Source organism: Thunnus maccoyii, chromosome 11 (genome assembly GCF_910596095.1).
Source record: "Thunnus maccoyii chromosome 11, fThuMac1.1, whole genome shotgun sequence".
Classification (NCBI taxonomy): Eukaryota; Metazoa; Chordata; class Actinopteri; order Scombriformes; family Scombridae; genus Thunnus; species Thunnus maccoyii.
In genome coordinates this window covers 28,163,517-28,183,303 of record NC_056543.1, presented here as the reverse complement: position 1 = coordinate 28,183,303, position 19,787 = coordinate 28,163,517, and the positions used below count along the sequence as shown (strand labels likewise).

Below are 19,787 nucleotides of genomic sequence, written 5' to 3'. Positions count from 1 at the left end.
GCCAGCCGGTGGATATACTGCAGTCGGCAGTCACCAATCCCTGGACAACAGACAGCTAAGCTCTATATCTCTGCACAGACAGAAAGAGAGTGAGAGGAAAAAGAGGTAAAGTTTGGGGTAATGAAAGAGACACAGGGAGAGAACAGAGAGGACGAAGAAGCAAGACTGACAGGACTGTGAGGAAATGGCTGAGAGAAAAATGCTGGATGTCCTCAGAGGGAGAGGCTTCAAATCACAAGTCTTGGTGGCACTTTGAAGGCAGAGACAAAACAAAGGAATGGATATAAACAGACTTGTTATTTTCTCGCTATTTACCACGTTTTGTTTCGCTATCTGTCTTCTGAACATCTTCCTGTTTCCTTGTCTCCCCTCCTTCCCTCCCTTTTGTTTCGTTTCTGCCGCCATCCAAACATTTCTCCTCTATCTCATCTGTCCTCTGTTTGATTCAGGCTTTCTCATCTCCTTCTCTTACCTTTTCTATCTCTCATAAGCCCCCAAAACTAAGCACTTCCCTCCGTCTCTGCTTTCCACTTTTTTCTTTCTCTTCTTGCTCCTTGGCCCTTGAAGTCCTTCCTTCTGTTATACCCACTCGCCCTCTAATTTCCTCTCTTCGTCTCTGGTTTTTTTTTCTTCCGTCACCATCATTATCTCTGTCCCTTTGTCCCTCTACCACTCTTTCCCCTCATTTAATGTTTAATTTCTGTCATTCTCCATCTCTCCCCTCCCTCCCTCCATCTGTCCACAAGGTGGTTGGGTTGTAGCATTTATGCCTGCAGAGTCTGCAGCTTTTCTCTTAGATGCTCTCATCTCATTATCCTACATTAGAGGGCTTGGCTTGCTCCCCTGACCTTCTTGCATCTCGGCGCAATCTGCTGTTCCTCGCTCAAATCATCCCCGTCATTCCAGTCCCTCTTCTTTGTTATTTAAAAGAACAAGGAGAAAAGGTCCATTGCAGTTTTTCCTTCTTCACATGCACAGTGTGTGTAAACCATAAAAAATATCAAAGCAGTTTTGAAAATGCAGAAACAGAAACTCTCAACAGAATAACTAACTGAGGGACATCTCCAAGTCTGACCCCACTGTGACAAATCCATACACATCTACTGTATGTACAAAAATAAATCTCAGCGTGTCAGGTAACCAGAATGATTGCCAGTGATGTACTTTTTACACCACATGCTCACTTAACTGTTGCTGCACTGTGGCTGCAAAAGGATGGGGAAGACACTGAGAGAGAGAGTGAAAGATTTTTGCAAGAGGAGTGATAAAAAGATGTGGGCAAATGGACCTTGAAGTTAATACAGGTAAAAAGGGGGGGAAATAAAAGAATAATAAAGGGGGAGAGAATGGAGCAGAATGTGTAAAATAAAAAGTCATTTCAGCATTAAAGGAATGACTAACAGCAGTGAGCATGGCATACAGATGTCGCCTTTCTAAAAGTCACTGCTGCATTGGTGCTTCAAACCTCAGATGATGATTCACATTTAAAGGTGCAATCCAGCAATTTATTGAACCTCCATGAAGTCGGAGGAGTCATAAGGAACATATGAAATAAAGACCCACTTTTATAAAACCGCTTTTCATCTAATATTTTATAGAATATTAAAATTGTTCATTTTGTCTATTTCAATTTACGTACATTTATTTTGTTTTATTTTAATTCTTCGACTGTATTTTTTATATTTTTCTGTAAAGCACTTTGATCAACTGTTGTTTTAAATGTGCTTTATAAAAACATTTGACTTGACTTGAAAAAGCAAATGGACATAACTGTTGAAGCAAGGCCAAGATATCCTGACTTTAAGTCCCTGGTGTGGCCAAGGTGTCCAAAAACCTTGTATCACTACACTTCCCAACGTACAACTCGACAGTCTATTGATAAAGCACTTCCTGCCTGCTTATGTCCAGATCTTATAAGATCCACAATCAAAGTTTGTAAGCCCAAGCTAGGATAACCCTGTTGACATCACTTCAATCTACCCAGACAGGTGGGTCGAATAGACTCTTAGCAAGCCAATGTTGGAACTGTCAGAGAGTCACTTGTTAGTGGGTGCCACTTCCTTACCAGTAGATCACGGAAATGTGCTCAATATGAATGCCAGTATCAGCTCATCGCCTATAGTGGATTTTGTTCACCATGCCATGAGGCTTGAAGTCTTTTACCAGCTGTCATGCTACACTTGAGTCCTCCCTGCTCCTGTCTGTACTAAGAGCTCATACAAAGGATGGTAAAAGGCTTTAAAGTGCCTACAGGTCCTTTGTTTTGGAATAAAATATGAAATACTAAGAAAAGCCTATTAGCAAGCTTCAGTGCATGAAATAGTCTCCTGGGTTTTGTTTAGAGTAAAAAGACGGTGTCCAAAGTCGGCAACTTCACTTGGAAACAATAGTAGTTCTAAGTTGCTGCTCTGAGCTGCTTTTGGTGAAGAAATACTTTTGAAGCACAATCTAACAGCTGCTAAAGCACAGTGTCTAATTTTCTACTTCTAAACATGTTAAACCCACAAAATTGGAAAGGAGATGATGTCCAGCTAAAATATCAACAGAAGAAGAACCTTCACCAAGCAGCCCTGAAGGTGTTTGCTTTATTGGGTCAACATACCTTTCAGAAGCAGTTTTTTTCTGACATCAATGTCATGAAATCTAAATTCAGAACAAGACCGAACATAGGAATGAACTTAAGTGGATAGATTCCAGCACAAGTCTCTCTTGTTGCCTCCATGCAGTGCCAGTCGTCTCACTGACTGCAGGAAAGACTGAATGCATGTATCACATACATGTGAACTATAAAATGATAAGTGTTTGGGGTTTATGAAGGGAGATGATTTGTGATACAGTGATATGTGGACAAAGACAATAAGGATAAGAAAAAATTACTAAAATTATGTTTTCTAATATAGTATTTGTCTGAATACGACCAACCAGCTTGAACCAAACTTGTGTCTAGTGTATCTGCCTCCACAGAAACTGCTCATTAGTAGAGAAAAAGCAGGAAAAACAAAACAATGTGCAATGTGCTGAGAAAACAGTGAAAAATGAGGGGTGGTGAAGAAGGTGAAGGTGGCATCAAGAGGAGGAGGGACAGGAGGAACAGGGACAAAAAAACAGAAATGATGGAATACAAACAGGTGGAGAGAAGGGAAGAGGACTAACAGTGAGCTCTCTTAAGAGGAAAGATGGCTGAGCAGGAAGCAACATCAGTGAGATTAGAGGAAGAGAAGATGGAACAGAGCAGAGGGAAAGACAAGGAAGAGGGAGAAAGGTTTGCTGGAGGAAGCAATAGTTGTTTTTTTTTTTTAGATAAAAGCAGGTAAAGGGTTAAAGGGTGTAGGAGGGTGGAGAGGAGGGGAGGGGCAAAGAAAAAATGCAGATGAAAGCAAGATACACAAGAAAAAAGTGGGAAAAGAACAAAAGAGGGAGGAGGATAAGAACTTAATAGAACATTTAGGAGAGAAGAGCATGTGTATGAAAGGAAAACAGTAATGTATAGAGACACATGTTACTGGAACTGTTTGCCATGCTTTATATCTCAAGAATCTACAAAAAAGATTTTCAGAAACAGCTGAAGATATCATTCCTCAAGAGAGGCCTGAAAAAATAAATAAGCAAAATAGGCTTTCTTTAAACAGATAGAGTACTTTATTAATCCCAAGGGGAAATAAAAGATTTATTTGCAGTGTGGATGTTTAAAGGGGACCTAGTGTGCTTTTCCTTATTTTCAGTCATATATATATAATGTTAGATGTTGATATGTATATATATATAAAAAATGTAGATTTACATAAATGTCAGATGTTCATGTTAAAACTGGCCAAAGTGTCAAATAATGAGAAAAATGTATGTAGAAGTAATCCCTGTGAGCAAAAAGCACCGCCTTCAGACTGCTCTGAACGCTCGGTTTCCAAAGTTTTTTTCTACTTTCAGCCTGAGTTGACGTCGGCTTGTGATGGATTTCTTTATATGGACATTCTCTGCTAACATTATTATTTGCCATTTTTTGAGGGGGTAGTCACGCCGAGCCATAACTTCATTACACAGTATTGCAAAGTAAAATAAATAGTTTACTTGTTGGAGGTGTGCTGGTTGTCTGCGGCTCTTCATCAAACATCATCATCACTGTGGCTGTTTCTGCTTGTACTATTCCTCCGTACATTATTTCAAACTGATCCGCTGAACAAAGAGCTCCAAATATCTCCATATCTTGTTGTGTTGACTGGCCTTTGGCACCACTAACAAAGCTCTGCTAATTTGGTGAGGAACACGTTTCACTTCCTGTAAATTCCTCACAATAAAAGTCTCCCATTATTCAGTCATTTAAAAGCTTTTAATAAGAAGCAATAAAGCAGGAAATGTTGAGTTTGCATCGGTGGCAACTTAACACGACTGATACGAGCTTCCAGAAAGCTGGCCAATCAGAACAGAGTGGGCTCATCGGGAGGGGGGCCTTAAAGAGACAGGAGCTAAAACTGCCTGTTAGAGATAGAGGCTGAAATGAGGGGCTGCATAAAGGGCCAGTATAAGATAAATTAGTTTTTTGAACTGTGAATCATTCAAAGCTACTCTAGTGGAGTCCTAGAATAAAAATATAGAGCTGGAAAAGAGCATAATAGATCCCCTTTAACTGAGATTATTATAGATTTTTTGTTTTACCTGTCAAACCGTTAAATTGTTCCATTTTAAAGTTTTGTAAATGTATGTAGTTTTATTGTTGAACACAGAGCTGCAAAGATTAGTCAATGAATCTATTCATCGACTGACAGAAAATTAATTGGCAACTAATTTGATGGTCGAATAATTGTTCAAGCAAGTTTTTTTTTGTTTTGTTTTGTTTTTAAGAAAAAAAGGCTAAAAATTAACATCCAACTTCCAAAATGTAAATATGTTCTGTTTTTTCTCGTCTTTGGGTTTTGAACTATTGTCAGACTAAACTGACATCTTGAAGAGTAATGATGGGCTCTGGGTACTTGGTATAGACATTTTTCACTATTTACCAACACTGTATGAACCACTTTTTGTTTGTTTTGTTTGTAATACAGACCCCAGAGAGAGCAGTTGTTGCCATGGGAATTAATGGGGATACCAAAAAAAACAATAAAGAGGAGGAAACGATGCAGAGGAAAATGGACAAAAATATGAGTAGGAGATGGAGCGAAGAGACCAGGTAAGGACACAGTAGAAAGTCTAAAAAAAAAAGCCTTAAACGAGGAAAAAAGTAAAGAAGCAGGATAAGATGGACAAAAGGTTTAAAAAACAGAAAGAAGGGGGATTGGGCCAATGGACAATATAAAAATAAAAGAGGACAAAGGAGCAGATGAACAAGGAGAAAAGAAAAGAGATGCATGTGATGAGGTGAGGAGAGCTGAGAAACACAAGAAAATAAGCACAGGTGGGAATAGGATGGAAGAGAGGAGAGGACAAGAACAAATCAGGGAGGAGGAATATAGAGGGCAAAGCAGAGAAGTAAAAAAGAAAAGAAAGAAGGGAGTGACATACAGGAGAGAATTGGCAGCAGGATGATCCGATTAGATCTGAGCAGACAGGTGGTGAGGAGAGCAGAAGATAAGAAAGTGTGAAAGAGAAGAGAAGATGGAGAGGATATGAGAGTGAGACATAGAAAGAAAATGAGAGGCTGAGAGAATAAAACTAGGGAAGGACAGTAGTAAACAATTCATCACCGCTGCTCTGCCTTGACTCTCCTGGAACAATACCTCCTCCTCCTGAATGCTGATCTCCAACTCTCTCGACTCTTTCTCTAAATCACTTTTTCCTTTTTCTGTTTGCATGTTGCTCAGTCTGTGTTTCTGTCCTATTCCCTCACTGTTGTTTCCTCCTTAAATCTGGTCTTTCATTGCTCTCCGCCTGTTTTTGCCTGTTTCTCCTTGAGTTTTCTCTCACTGATCTCTCCTTATCTTTCTCTTCCTCTCTTTTCATTCTGTGTTTGGTTGTATCAAATGGCTAGAAAACCTCATCTAATGAGGCTGTCTTTGGCTTTATCTGTGCATCTCACCTACACCTGTTGGTCTTATAAGAAGATTGTTCCCTTGGAGGACACCATTTTCGATCACCTCCACGTTTTTGTCATTTACTGCGGCTCTCTACTGGAGGTGTTTGTACATGGGTCTGAAAATATGTGCCCAACCTGGCAATAATCTGTCACTTTCTTACTTGACATTCTTGACACTCATTTGCTCTCGACACTGTGTCTACACAGGAGACACAGTGTGAGCAGCATATTAGCAGTGTAGCAGCAGCAGCAGCAGCAGCAAGCGCTCCATTTGTGTGTCTACACAGGCACAATGTTGAGTGTAGGCCACCCATGTCTGGGAAGCACTCAGAGCTTAACACACAATAAATGTGGTGATGCGGATAAAACAAAGGAAAATAGACTTGAAGCGTGAAATATAAGCTTTAGGTTGCATTTACATGCGTGTAACATGAGTGAAATGCAAGCAGTTATGCAGCCCGTAAAGACAGCTGCGTTGATTAAAACAGAAGCATATCCATTCAGTCAGAAGCACATGAGACAAACGAATGAAATACAGTTGGAACGCTTCCTGTATAAACACAGTGTAGGTCTGCATGGAAAGCCAGCTGGGAAATCTGATTAAAGCTAACTGGCTCTTAAAGGGAAACTTTGCTGACTTTCAACCATCACTGTATCATTAGAATGTGGGTAGTATATACAAATGAACAATGTGGGGAAATTTCCCTTTCATTGATCATGTATTCAAAACGCCACCTCAGCATTACAGACTCAAAACAATTTGAGTCAAGGCTGACTTCAGTCTGATGTAGTTTGATTTTAACCAAACAGCTCTCTGTGTTCGTGTTGACTGTGTTTTGTATCCTAATTATTATTTGTTTTAGAGAAATTTCAGTTTTATTTTATTTATTTTTTAATATATTTTATGCGTTTATTGGACAGCAACAGTTGAGATATGACAGGAGACAAACAAGAGGAGAGAGAGAAGGAGAATGACATGCAACAAAGGTCCACTGCTGGCATCCAACCACAGACGGTGCATTTACATGGCATGCGTCATAACCAATAGACTACAGCGGCACGCCAGGAATTTTCAATTTATATGTTGGTGCATGTGTACATCACATCCTGGTTTCATGAATCTGGATAGAGTTTTGAAAGTTCCAGTGCAAAATTATGCTTTGCTTAAAATGATAATATTTATTTTCTAGATAGTGCTAGAGAGCGCATTAGATCTTTAATTGCTTAATTGGATAAACACCATCTAATCTGGGCTACTGTCTTGATTCTGATAAGAACTGATTGACATTATACACAGTTATCCAAATCCCTGGATGGGATACATCCATAAAGATGGGATAGGACTGTCTCTTGTATGCAACACACCTGTATGTGTGGCATGTGTGTAGATCTGTATGTATATTAGCAAGTAGCTAATGTGCCCTTGCATATATGCATAGCAGATGTATGCTATATCTGTTATGGTTGCTTGTAATATCTTAGTATCCTTACGAGACTTTACTAGGACATCTGGATAGACCCTTATAGAAAATGGGATACTGTGGCATGTAAACACACATATCCAGGTTTTCATTTATTTATAAAGACAACACACATTCATCAACATTTCAGTGTTAGCCAGCTGGTTTATTTTCAACTGCAGTCCTTTGGTAGCTGTTTTGAAACCCATCACTGGCTTCTATCTGCACAGGTGTGTCTTCAACTCTGGAAAGTACAAGAAGTAACAAATATACACAGTGGCTGCATTAGTCTTTCTATCTGTGTGTCTCTTTTCTTTTTGGTCTTGTGTTTATTTTCATTTCTCACCATCTCGTCTTTTATCCTGCATCTCATCAGTTTCACTCTCTCTCTAAGTTTCTTCCCCTTTCATGTTGTCCGTCTCATCTCCTTCCCTGTTTCCTGCTCTCTTTCAGTCTCCTTGGGTATTAATGTCTCCTTTCAGCCCTGCTCCTTTTTCTCTTCCTCTACCTACCACCCCCCTCCCTCTTCCCCATCTCCTTCCCCCAACCCATTCCTCATCGTGTCTTTGTGACTCAGTTACCTTCATCCCTCCCTCCCACAAACACAGCTTCATCCCCCAGTGACATGCTAACATCCAGCTGGTGTAGATGCTGATAAACTCTGAAAATATCACCCTCGAGCTCCAGTTCACCCTCCTGCTCTAATTTCTTGCTTCCTCACCCACAGTCTCCCACATCATCTCTCCTTTTCTTTGCTTTCTCTTAGCTTCCCTCTATGCATGGAGTGACCACTGCTTCATATTCACACGGTTAAACACAATTTCCCCCCAGGGAGCTACCCAGTAACAACCATTTATTCTGATGTTGGTTGACTGGAGCAGTGGGGGAGTTAAGTGCCTTGCTCAAGGACATGTCCAACGAGAGTGAAGAATGATTCCCACTTGCTTTTCTTCCCGCTCCACCATTCATCATCTTCTTTCTCCACTCCCTTCTATTTATCTGTACCCATCCCCTCAAAACACCCTCACTGTTCTGCCATCATTTTTCCACCCTCTCCTCCTCTCCCTCCATCACTGTCTTTCCTCTCGGCCCTCCCGAGCTCCGTCTCCTTCCTTTCCCACCACCCACCGCTTCTATTATCACTCCAGTGGGCTCTGATGAATGACTGAGTTTGATTTGGGTGGAGGAGGTCGGATCGAGCAAGGGACTGGTGAATAGGAGTGACATTAAGTTTTGCTTGTGAGGCGATGTATGTTGTTATCCATAATGATTCATCATAATCACTTTTCATCAGTTTCAAAAAGTCAGAACGTATATTTCCACCACTCACTGTGGCCTGGCAAAGTTTGATAGGAAATTTAGGGGTCATTTGACCAGCTTTTAATCAACTGACATATGAAGCTCTCTTCTTTGTTATTTCGAGGCAAACTGTGACTGTACGTTATTGGTCTTTGTTCAAACCAGAAAAACACTGCGGCTGTTCTGAAAATGTTTAATTTCTCCTCAACTGTCCACCAAAATCAAATTGTGAATATATTTGAGGTCAGAAATAGTCCTTTAAGCTCCTGCAAAAAATATGGTTCTCCCTTTTGTTTTCATTTTATTCATTTTTTTATGTTATTTGTTCTTTTGCTAGCAGGGAACTTTGCCTCGGGAAAATCTTGAATGGTCATACAACTTAAAAAAAACTAAAAAAAAAAACCCAAAACAAAACAAAACAAAACAAAACAAAAAAAAATGTTGTGCAAAGCTTATATTATTCTATTAGTTTTCTCCTAATTAAGAAAGAAGCTTTTTCACTTTGAATGTGTTTCAGTATATCAGGGAAAAAGTGTCATTAAATTCTGCCATTTCAATCAGCTTTTTATTCGTTAGGCTAAATAAAAACAGGACACAAATGGTGTAAAAATCGAGGGTCAAAGCCAAAACACCATGACAGACATCAAGACAACACTCAATAATGGAGCTTTATAAAATGCTCATAAGATTTTGGGAAGTTTTATACTCAATCTCGTTTGACAGCTGTTCATACTGAGTATCTGCTGATTCCTTATCGTATCAAGGACTTCCAATTATATTTAATTTATTTACTCCTACATAATACGTCTACACAGTACATACATAGTATATGGACACCATTAAAATTATTGAAGTTATTCAAATTATAAATTTGACATACAATAATAAGAAAATGTCTCATAGCTGTTCTAATATTTGATTTTTTGTATCTTGTTTTATTTTGTGTAGTGTTCGAGGAGAGAGGAGCATCAGTGAGGATCTGGTGTGAAACAACTTTTCAGCCCCAGACCAAAATACTTCAAATGCAGTTTGAACTACTCCATCATTAATTTACAGGTGTGGTGCTCTGTTGAAAACACCTTCTCCATATCATTCACAGAAATCTTTGTCTATTCTGTATGCTACAACAGCAGCTACAGGACATTCTGACAGCTGTGGTACCATGTGCTAACAAACACATGATGAGAAATGGATTGGGTTTCATAAAGCCGATACTCAAAATCAGGAAAATATTTTCCGGCAGTATTTTCAGTAAAACGTCTACAATGACTATAAAGTTTCTTAGAAATCTGTTGGCCAGTACTTGCACAGACCACATAAAATTATAATAGAGAGCACAGTGGATGTGGGCGTCATACTGAGCACATATTTGACGCATTTGCTCCCATTACAGAGGGAGCCCTGCTTGGTTGGGCATGAAAGCTGGAGTGGATGGGACGGACAGGGCGAGGGAAACAGAACAGGAAGAGGAAGAGGAGATGCACGGCCAGATTTAAGTTCCACCGGCTTCTAAACCAAGAATCGAAATCTGCCTATTGACCTTAATGGGAGCAGAGGAGGGGATGGATGTGTAGAGGAGAAGAAGAAGAAAGGGAAAAGGAGGAATGATAGGGCAAAGACGAGAAAGAAAAAGAGCATCTCTGTCTTCCTCCTTCCATCTTTACTAGACAATAAAAACACAAAGCATCAATCTGCAATCTCTGCTTTCTTATTCAGACCTCAATTTTTCATTCTCACCACCTCTGTGAGGTTCAGCAGGTTCCTGTTAATTGCAAAACACTGTTCAATCACAGGCTTACACACACACACACACACACACACAGGTGAGTGCTTACCTCCTGTCCAGAGAGGTAGTAGGCAGCCAGCAGTCCTCCTATGAAACGAATGTTGACCTCGAACACAGACACCTCAGCATTCTGGGAAAACAAGAAAGCACAGAAAAAGACATCAGATAGGATGATACAAACTTCTACTTATAAAATTCACTTTAGTTATTATTTATGTTTTTACATAGGAAATTTGTTGGATTGTAGCATTCTCTTTCATTGTAAGTTTTGATTTAATTTGTGTCACTCATCATTTTCAGTTTTTTCCTCTTTCTTTTGGGGCTTCTGTTTTGTTTCATTCCTTTTCCTACAGAAAATACAAAAGCAGAGAGGAGAGAGACTTGCATTCTTCAAAACATAGACTATCCAGAGGAACAAAGCCAAATCAAAATTGGATCACTAACTTTTATAGTTCATTATTTAGTGACAGCTCAAGTTCCAACAGATCGCATTGGCATTAATTCATTGAGCTGAATAGTTGATACTTAATAAAAAGGCTTTACGTAATCTTTGCTGAGTTTTGCTCTCTCATGAACAAAACTTGGTAGAGACTCAGCAGCCAGACATTTCTCCGTTTTCTTTTGTGGTGCAGCTGAGATTGTCACTAAAATGAGAATAGCCTTAAAAGTCACCTTAAGTGAGCCTGGTCAGGTTAGGGTTAACTTCAGGGCTAACCCCCTTCACTTTAATCAACACATGGCAAGCAAGAACACAGGAACTTGGCTTGGATCTGTAGGAGTTGTTGTATTTATTCACTGACAAATAGTCTAAACTGTACACACACTGCACCGCTACGTTTACCGTTATACTTCAAACTCTCTGCTCCAGTCGCCACTGTCACACACATGCTCTATGTCTCTCTCGACCACACACCGCTACACAAACAACCTACACACTGAGCAATCCCTTAAAGGAGCTGCGCTACTTGTATAAGTTAGTTAACATCGTGCAAATCGCCCAAAAGAAAACAACAGGCAATGGACTCAGCCAGTCACCGATACCTCTAACCTACTCTTAATCCATCCAAGTGGACATTAAGTGCCATATCTCTGCTGCTGGGAAGCCTTTGTAAGAGAATGATATGGGAAACAGCCAGTCTTCTTGGCAGCCGTCCTTGCACAGCTCTATCATTTCCACTAGAATGCTTTTCTTCTAGGGACCAGAGCACCATATCTAGGCATAGAGTTGTGTGGATCAAGTCTGGAAAAAGGGAGCTTCCTTCCAACATTGAACCTCATACCTCATTACCTGTGAGGCGTTTGTACACGATTGGATTTTGGCGTCTTGGCCATAAACAGGTCTGACTCCCTCCACTTGCATCTGTAGAAACTGCTTGTTCTACCTCTCACGATCTACTGCTTCAGCAAGAGACGGTGAGAGTGTAGCGGCACCTACAATTGACCTTGAGTTAAAATGGTTTTTGCATACTGTCAGTATGTGTGATAATGTGCCAGTGTGACTTGCAGCTGGGTCCACCCTCAGATCCCATGTGTGCAGAAATGCTGGTGAGGAGTGTGTGTCATGTGCTGACTGCTGGGGAGGAATGAGATGCAGAATGCCTCTCATCTCCACAGCTCTGCCTACGTTAGCTTCCCCCTGAGTGTATCTCACTTTGTCCAAGTCCCCTGAGTGTATATCCTCATTTTTTTCTTCCTCCTTAAGGTCCCTCACCTACATACATATGCATTTATCCTGCATATATCTTACATTTGTACTACAGAGAGAATTATTACTTGAAAGTTAAACAGCGGAGCATAATTAGGACATCATAGAACAGTTGTCTGTCAGTAATGAACCCAGTACAAAATGCTCACACTGTATTACAACAGGCAAAATAATCATATTAAAACTGTTATATTCAGTTAATAACAGAAATATATTTAGGCCCAGAATTTTTTTAATGACGCATGGAGCAGCAATGGATGCCACAGCCACAATTCATCATTTCAACATTGGCGTAAGCCGCATTATAAACCTCTATTCAACTTACAAGTGTTTGCTCGGAGCAACTTGTCAGCAGGCAATTCCTTTTAATATTCAAAGATGTCAAAGAGAAAATGACTTGATTTTTTTCTTGAAGCACACAATCTATCAGGAGACTGAAAGTGCAACAGCACATCAGGAAGCAGGCAGAAAAACAGCAGGGACTGCTAGTCATGGGGTGGATACAGTACCGAGTTGATGTTGTGTTGAACTGAGTGATAAAGTGATGGGAGGCTCTCTTAAAGCTGAAGGCCAAGCTTTGTTTGGCAGCATCCATTTATCTACCCCCCCCCCCTTCTATCTGCCAGTCAGCCTCGCTTGTTAGCCATTTACAACTGTACTTTTGGAGCTCAGACCCCATGAGCAGAAGAGCAATGAAACAGCCCTGATTTAAAAATGCCTGCAGTAAATAGATAGGATGGTGAGGAATCTTGTAGGTTGTGCACTGATGCATGAAAGCAGCACAGGAATAGAAGATTGATTCTAATGAATTGTTTTGTTTTGAAACTATAAAATAGGACAGCGGAGTCACTTTCTTCTCTGATCTTCTATTATAAAGATAGCTCTTAAAAGACATACTGTATACTCTTACCCTGTCAATTACATCCCACTTTCCAACCTTTTCTACTTCATTCTCCATGAATATCCACCATCCACCAGTATAAACTGTTTTTATGTAATTAATGCCTTTACAGGAACAAGTGCAGGTACATCGGAGGCCTATACATACAGTACAAAAACCCTTCAGCTTTCATCCGTCATACAGTGGTATCAGCTGGGGAGTCATTGTCAGATGTCTTTCAGCAAAAGACTAAGGGGGAAGGGGAGGGGATGTCAGGGGTGTCTGATCATGACAAAAATGACAGTTTTCACTGCATAAGACCATGAAAACTTGGCATATTATGGAAAATAAACAACAGAATGTAACTGATGAAGCCATCTTTGGCTTCTCCAGAAATAAAGTGTGAAAGATAACTCCGCATTTCTAATTAACAGTTTTGCGTTTTAACCAGAAACATGGTGAAAACACAGCTGTGATGTTTTCACCATGTGAATTGCGATAATAGAATTAGAAATATAGCTGCAAGTGGTAGTTCACGGGTTCAGGCCTTTTCGCACTCAACAGAAGGAAGCAGCTCAATCGGCCAAAATTAAAGCCGTGAGCAGCAACAAGCGGGTTTCAGGCTTTACAAAGATGAGCTAAGTGACTTCAGCTAGTTTTATTCTGTTTAAGGAAGGAGTGAGACTAACCACACACTTGTTTCATCATCACAGAGCCTTCAGCATTTTAATAATTGCGCACTAAAAGTTCCACCATTCGTCCCCTCTTCATCGGAATTGAATGAAACTCAGTGTGTATGTTCAGGAGATAGCGCAGGATGTCTCCAGTGAGTTTAATCAGTATTGCAAATATCTGATAGGCCACACCCACTAGCACGGATCAATATGGCACTACAGGTTTTGGTTAATACTTGCTCCCAGAGCTTTTGCTCCCGTTTGTGGCGGCCCCTATGGGTCGGGCTCAAGATGCTTTGATAGACCTATTCCCAATCACAGACTGAAGTTACCTATCAAGATTTATAATGATTGGACTAATGGTTAATGTGTTATGGGCAATATTTCCTAAACCCCGTCCTTTGCGAAGATATTAGGGTTGATGGCAGCCATGTTTTTTGATCAATCTTTCTCACAGTAGAAATGTGTATCTCAATCCCCCAAGGCTGTAAACAAAATTTGAAAATAGATGTCACATTACTGTTTTTCATTTTATGCAGCTTAGCAAAAAATCCATCATGGTGGGCTTTTATGGTCCAAAAGGCTTTTTTGTAGAACACACTTGTGTGTGAAATTTCAAGTCAATCGGACTTACGGTGTGAGATGCGTGGCCTTCTGAAAATTGAATTTTTTGACCTTTATTACAGTGCCACCATCTTGCCGACTGAACTCATATTTCTTGTGAAGCACATGCACATCATTTCCACATTATTGGCACATTATTGTGCCAAGTTTCATGGTTTTAGCTCATTCTAGTTCACGGCAATTTGATGGCAGAATAAAACAAATACTAATAATAAACCAATAAACCAAGACAAACTTAGAAGGGTTCTAATCCCTTCAGGGTTTGAACCCTAATAACTGGTACTACTACTGCTACCAACAATAAATCGGCACAAACATAGAATAAACATATAATAAGAAACTCTTGCTCCTGTGTAATTAAATCCACTTAATCAAACTGAGCTGGAACACCATTTTTGACAGCTAGCAGTAATTTATCTTGACATCTCTGCAGCACCGTCTCTGATCAAATCCTCAATTTAAACAGGGTTATTAACGCGTCAGTGAATGAAGTCCATTAATTTGGTGGATCTTTGAGCGTGGCGATAGATGCAGACCTCACGCAGACACATCCATCATCTGAGGGCAAGCTGCAGTGCGGGGGCACCACCAGGACACTGGAGAGTCCAACAATGACTCACTGCTTGGCTCAATCTGACATGGCAGCTATTTAATCATTCATTAGTGTTGGAGCTGGTGGATGTGGTGGTGGCAGGTGGGTAGCTGAACTGAGAGGTGGTGGATGGAGGTGTGTGCACACAATAAAAAGATGCATACATTTGTTAAAAGTATATGAGAGCCATAAAACTGTGTTGTTAAAGGAATATTTGACACACACACAAGAACACCAGACTACAAATAACAAAGACTTAACTGCATGTATGTAAGATAAAGCTAAGTGAAATAATGTCGAGACCTTGCACTCACACAGATACCACAATCGTAAAACACTCTCCCAGCCTAAGAACGAGGATCTTACATCTTCTGAAGCTGAACTGTCTCTGGTTTCTTGCTTGTGTAAACAAGTGGGAGTTCACTTCAAACATGCTTAAAGCATAAATCCAGTTAATTACAACTTAGATCTTATTTACATAGTTTGGCTATCAGTTCTGTTGGTGATGATAACTTCTCTGCTCTGGGAACAGGAATGTCACAGAACAGAAGTCTAACTGGTCAAGAAACACAAACCAGGAGACAATCATACAGGTTGTAAACAAAACACCCCAGTTAGCAAAACCTTGGTCATGAATCTATCATCATTATCACTCTGTTCACAAGTTATGGTTCAGGAATGATCTGTACCAAAACCTGTGAGACAGAAATAGAGAGAGGGAAAGAGAGAGGGGGGCATGACATGACAAGGAGTGATGGGGGAAAACGCAGCACAGATGGTGCCAAGCTCAAGGTCTTTACAGAAAAAAAATAGCCTATGAAGTTATAATTATTATTCAGCTTTTTTTGACAAATCATATGGTTTCATCACAGCCTGGTAGCAAATGTTCAAAGACCCAGTATGGGTCTGTGGCCTGGGGGTTGGGAACCTTTGGTTTGAATAATCTGGCTATACTGTTGATTATTTTGTTTCTTGATCCGTCAGACACTGTGGAAGCAATGTCACCTTGTTCCTTGATCTCAGCAATCACTTTGGTGAGTATGTTATCATAACTGATAAATACAAACATAAGTAAATAACTAATCAAACGTCAGTCCTTATCTTAAACTATTAATTGATAAAGTGACAAAGTCCAAAAACATTCTGACTATAAAGGTGAAACAGGCCCTGACAGTGATGACACACACATATGCACAGGTGAGTGGTTAAACTCGACTAAGAGTGATGTCTTATATCTCCATGCTGGAAATCTGGAATTCCATTCTATCCCCTTTTCCCAGCCTAAGAGCTCTGACTAGAGAGGCTGGCTATGTCTGCACCTTTCGGTTGAACAAATCTTTAATTTTCACAAGGGTGCCAGGCCACTGCAGGCTTGAAAAATATAGCTCCTCATGAGCTAGGGAATTACCTGTTTTTGTAAAAGGCCTGAGCAAAAGCCAGAGTAATGCCATGGCCATGTTGCTGAGATTCAGACTAAGCTAGCTTAACATTTCATGAATGTTACAGTAGCTGCAAGCTAATGCCTGAATCAGTTGCCTAATGCATGCAGGTATAAGAGCATCAAACCAAGTCCTTAATGAAAGCCTAGCGACACACCTCCCTCTTTCTTTCACTCGTTAACAGGAGCTTCAAGTTTCATCCCCTCTTCTCTCTCTCCTCCCTAATCTCTTCTCTCCAGTCTCCCCGTGTGTAACTGCAGGGCTTCTCCTCTCTTCTCCTGCCACTGATTCTTATTACTCACCTCAAACACGTTTGCAATATCTTCTCATTGTCTCATATTCCTGTCATTGTTATTGCATTTGTTATACATTTTTATAATGCTCCACCTTTTTCAGAAGGCATAAATCTCATATTGTTTGTTGCCATGGCAGGTTTTATTAGAACAGCTGCTCTTGCAGTCATTTTGGATATCATTCTCTCCAAGAATACACACTTTTTGGCAAAATTTTCACTTGAACACTTGTATTTGATGAGTTTAAATATTTGCATTGTCAGGTGAAAATGTTATCTGCATTAATTAGTTTGACCTGATCTACTTTTATTTACTTTTCCACTCTCTCTCAGCTTCACATCCAAATGTCCTTCCTTTACCTGTATTTGTAATTGCCTTATTCTATCATCCCTTACCTTGCGAGGCAGCTGGATTCACGACAATTCACAACATCAAAAGATCACAAGTTCACACAAGAATCCATCTAGTCAGGCTTCAAGTTATGCGCTTGTGTCCATTAGTGGTCCAGACCAATCAGGGTCCTATAAAGATTCTTACCTGATCTCCATATCTTGCAAATCCAGCTGCCTCACAAGGTTAGATGGTGATAGACAGATGGTTCATTCAGTCACCTGTCCAGTATTTTTTTTAAAGCGCGTGCCCTTTTCCAAACAGTTTCCAAGGATAACTTCTCAGATGGCTCTGTGTAACAAACCATCTGATGTGTCAGGTTATATCATCCCCTAATGCACTTAGAAGACATTTAGCAAATCCAATCTCATATATATAAATGAATAAATGAATAAATGAGCGGAGAAACATAACGAATGCAGATGCTTCCACACAGGTGCACTGCATGGTACAATTAAGCACTTAACATCCAATCATGCATGTATAAAAATGCTAAGCAGGCCCAGTTGATTCTGCTTTTGTATCAAGATGTCAAGAGGAAAAGATCTAAGTGACCTTAAAAGAGGGTTCATTGTTGGGGCAATGGATGGCAGGAGCTTCAGTCACAAAGACTGCTCAGCTGGCTGGTGTTTCAACAGTAACAGTTACTAAAGTGACATCTGCATTTAGATCTATGGGAGAGACATCAGTGAATACCGTCAGAAATTCTGGTCAAGAGCACACATTTGATGACCTTGATGCTCGTGCATTAATGCAATATGTAAGGAAAAACAAAAAAGCAACTCTTCCCCGGGTGACTGAGAATGTCAATGCAGGATGTGATCAGACTGTGTCACCAAGAAGAGTTTGTTGACAATTACATAGAGAGGGATATTACAATAGGGTTGCAGTGCATAAACCCCTCATTACAAAGATGAATGCACATTTGAGAGTTCAGTGGTGCAAAAACCATAGGTACTGATCTACAGAGATGTGGAAAAAAGTGATATGGTCAGATGAGTCATCCTTCACCATGTTCTCAAGTGGTGAGTGAATGTTTGGCGTACACCAAGAGAACAGTACAGGTCTGAATGCTGGACCCCTACAGTGAGGGGATCCGGCAGCTCTGTTATGCTTTGGGGCGCATTTTGCTGGCATGGTTTGGATCCACTTGTCCCCTTAGAGGGAAGGGTCACTACAAACCAATACAAAGTTGTTCTGAGTGATGACCTTTATCCTATGATAAAACATTTCTATCCTGATGGGAGTGGTCTCTTCCAGGGTAACCCCATCCATAAAGCACCAGGGGTCACTGAATGGTTTGTATGAAAATGATGTTTATCATATGCTATGGCTTTTGCAGTCATCAGATCTCAACCCAATTGAACACCTATGGGAGACTGACATGTTAGCGCTGTCCACCACCATCATCCAAGAACCAGATGAGGGAATATCTTTTGGAAGAACAGTGTTCCATTGACGAAAAGGTGTTGACCCCTGTTCCTCCTCTCCAAATTGTCTTTCCCTGTCTTTTCTTTTTCTCTGTTTCTTTACTTCTTTCCCATAATCATCTCCACTGCCCATTTGATTTGGATGCCCTTCATTTTGTCTTCACTGCTGATCTTTTTTCCTCCATCTTTTCCTTGGTCTATCCATCCAACCCCTGTCTGAAGTCTTTGATTGATTTTCACTAGTCTGCCTCCTTCCTCCCTCTTTCTCTCCCGATACCTCTTCCTTCATGTTTCTCTTGCTGCCTCTTTCTCTCCCGATACCTATTCCTTCATGTTTCTCTTGCTGCCTCTTTGGTTCTCTACCTCCATCTCGCCAGACCAAATTTCTCCCTCGTACTCCATTCAATCTAAGCCCTTCTCATTTTCCTTTCTCCCCCATTCTCCATCCCCAATTCTTTCCTCTATCCCTCTTTCCACTTCCATGACCACAGTGATCCAAGGCTTAATTAGCCCTCTGAGTGTCACACTGTTAGAGCCCCTCTGTCTACCTGCTAGCTGCCCTGTGATTGCCCCAGTAGGAGACTAACAAGTCAGAAATTGGAACAGGCAGAAAAGTAAGGAAAGAAAGAGAAGAAAGGAAGCACAGGGAAAGTATACAGGGACAGAATAATAATTTAAAGGCAAATCTGGAGGAGAAAGATCGGAAAAAAGGGGAAGAAATGGAAGATGACAACTTGACCCTAATGGGGAAGCAGAGAGAAAAAGGAAGAGAAGACAGGAGGTTATGTAGAACAAAGGATTAAGGGAATTGTAGGGATAGTAAAATGATAGAAGAGGGATCCCTGCACCTATGACATGTGTAGTGATAAATGAAAAGAGGGCAAGTTAGGTGTGAATAAATATGGGCAGAACAAAGGATAGAAGAAAAAAACAAATCATAGAAAGGAAAGAAGGATCAAAACAAATATAAAATGTGTTTTATATTTGAAATAGAAGATGATGGATAGAGGGACAGATAAAATTTGATTGTTGAATGTAATGAAAGAGGGGAGACTGAACACAATAAACTGACTCAGTCCAGGGACTGCTGAGAGGTTATTGAAGAAGAAAGAAAAGAAGAAAACTGAAAGAGTAACAAATAGAGAAAAAGAAAATGGACAATAAAAAGGTACGGTAGGACGAAGACAAGGGGGTCATAAGAGCATGCAGAG

The 19,787-nt window shown here is 40.3% G+C and overlaps 1 protein-coding gene and 1 long non-coding RNA gene across 6 annotated transcripts in view; both read right to left on the bottom strand.

Annotated features, from left to right (window-relative positions):
* Nucleotides 1–19,787, bottom strand: part of man1a2 (mannosidase, alpha, class 1A, member 2) — a 147,094-nt gene that overhangs the window by 46,267 nt on the left and 81,040 nt on the right. For all 5 annotated transcript variants that reach the window (XM_042425694.1, XM_042425692.1, XM_042425690.1 and 2 more), the window contains one exon: nucleotides 10,599–10,679. In XM_042425694.1, the coding sequence (XP_042281628.1) occupies nucleotides 10,599–10,679 (81 nt within the window). The remainder of the gene's footprint in view (nucleotides 1–10,598; nucleotides 10,680–19,787) is intronic.
* On the bottom strand, nucleotides 7,639–7,955 carry LOC121906692. The gene is made up of 2 exons (XR_006098710.1): nucleotides 7,811–7,955; nucleotides 7,639–7,708 (listed from the first exon to the last, which is right to left on the bottom strand). It is a non-coding gene; the product is annotated as an uncharacterized LOC121906692 (long non-coding RNA).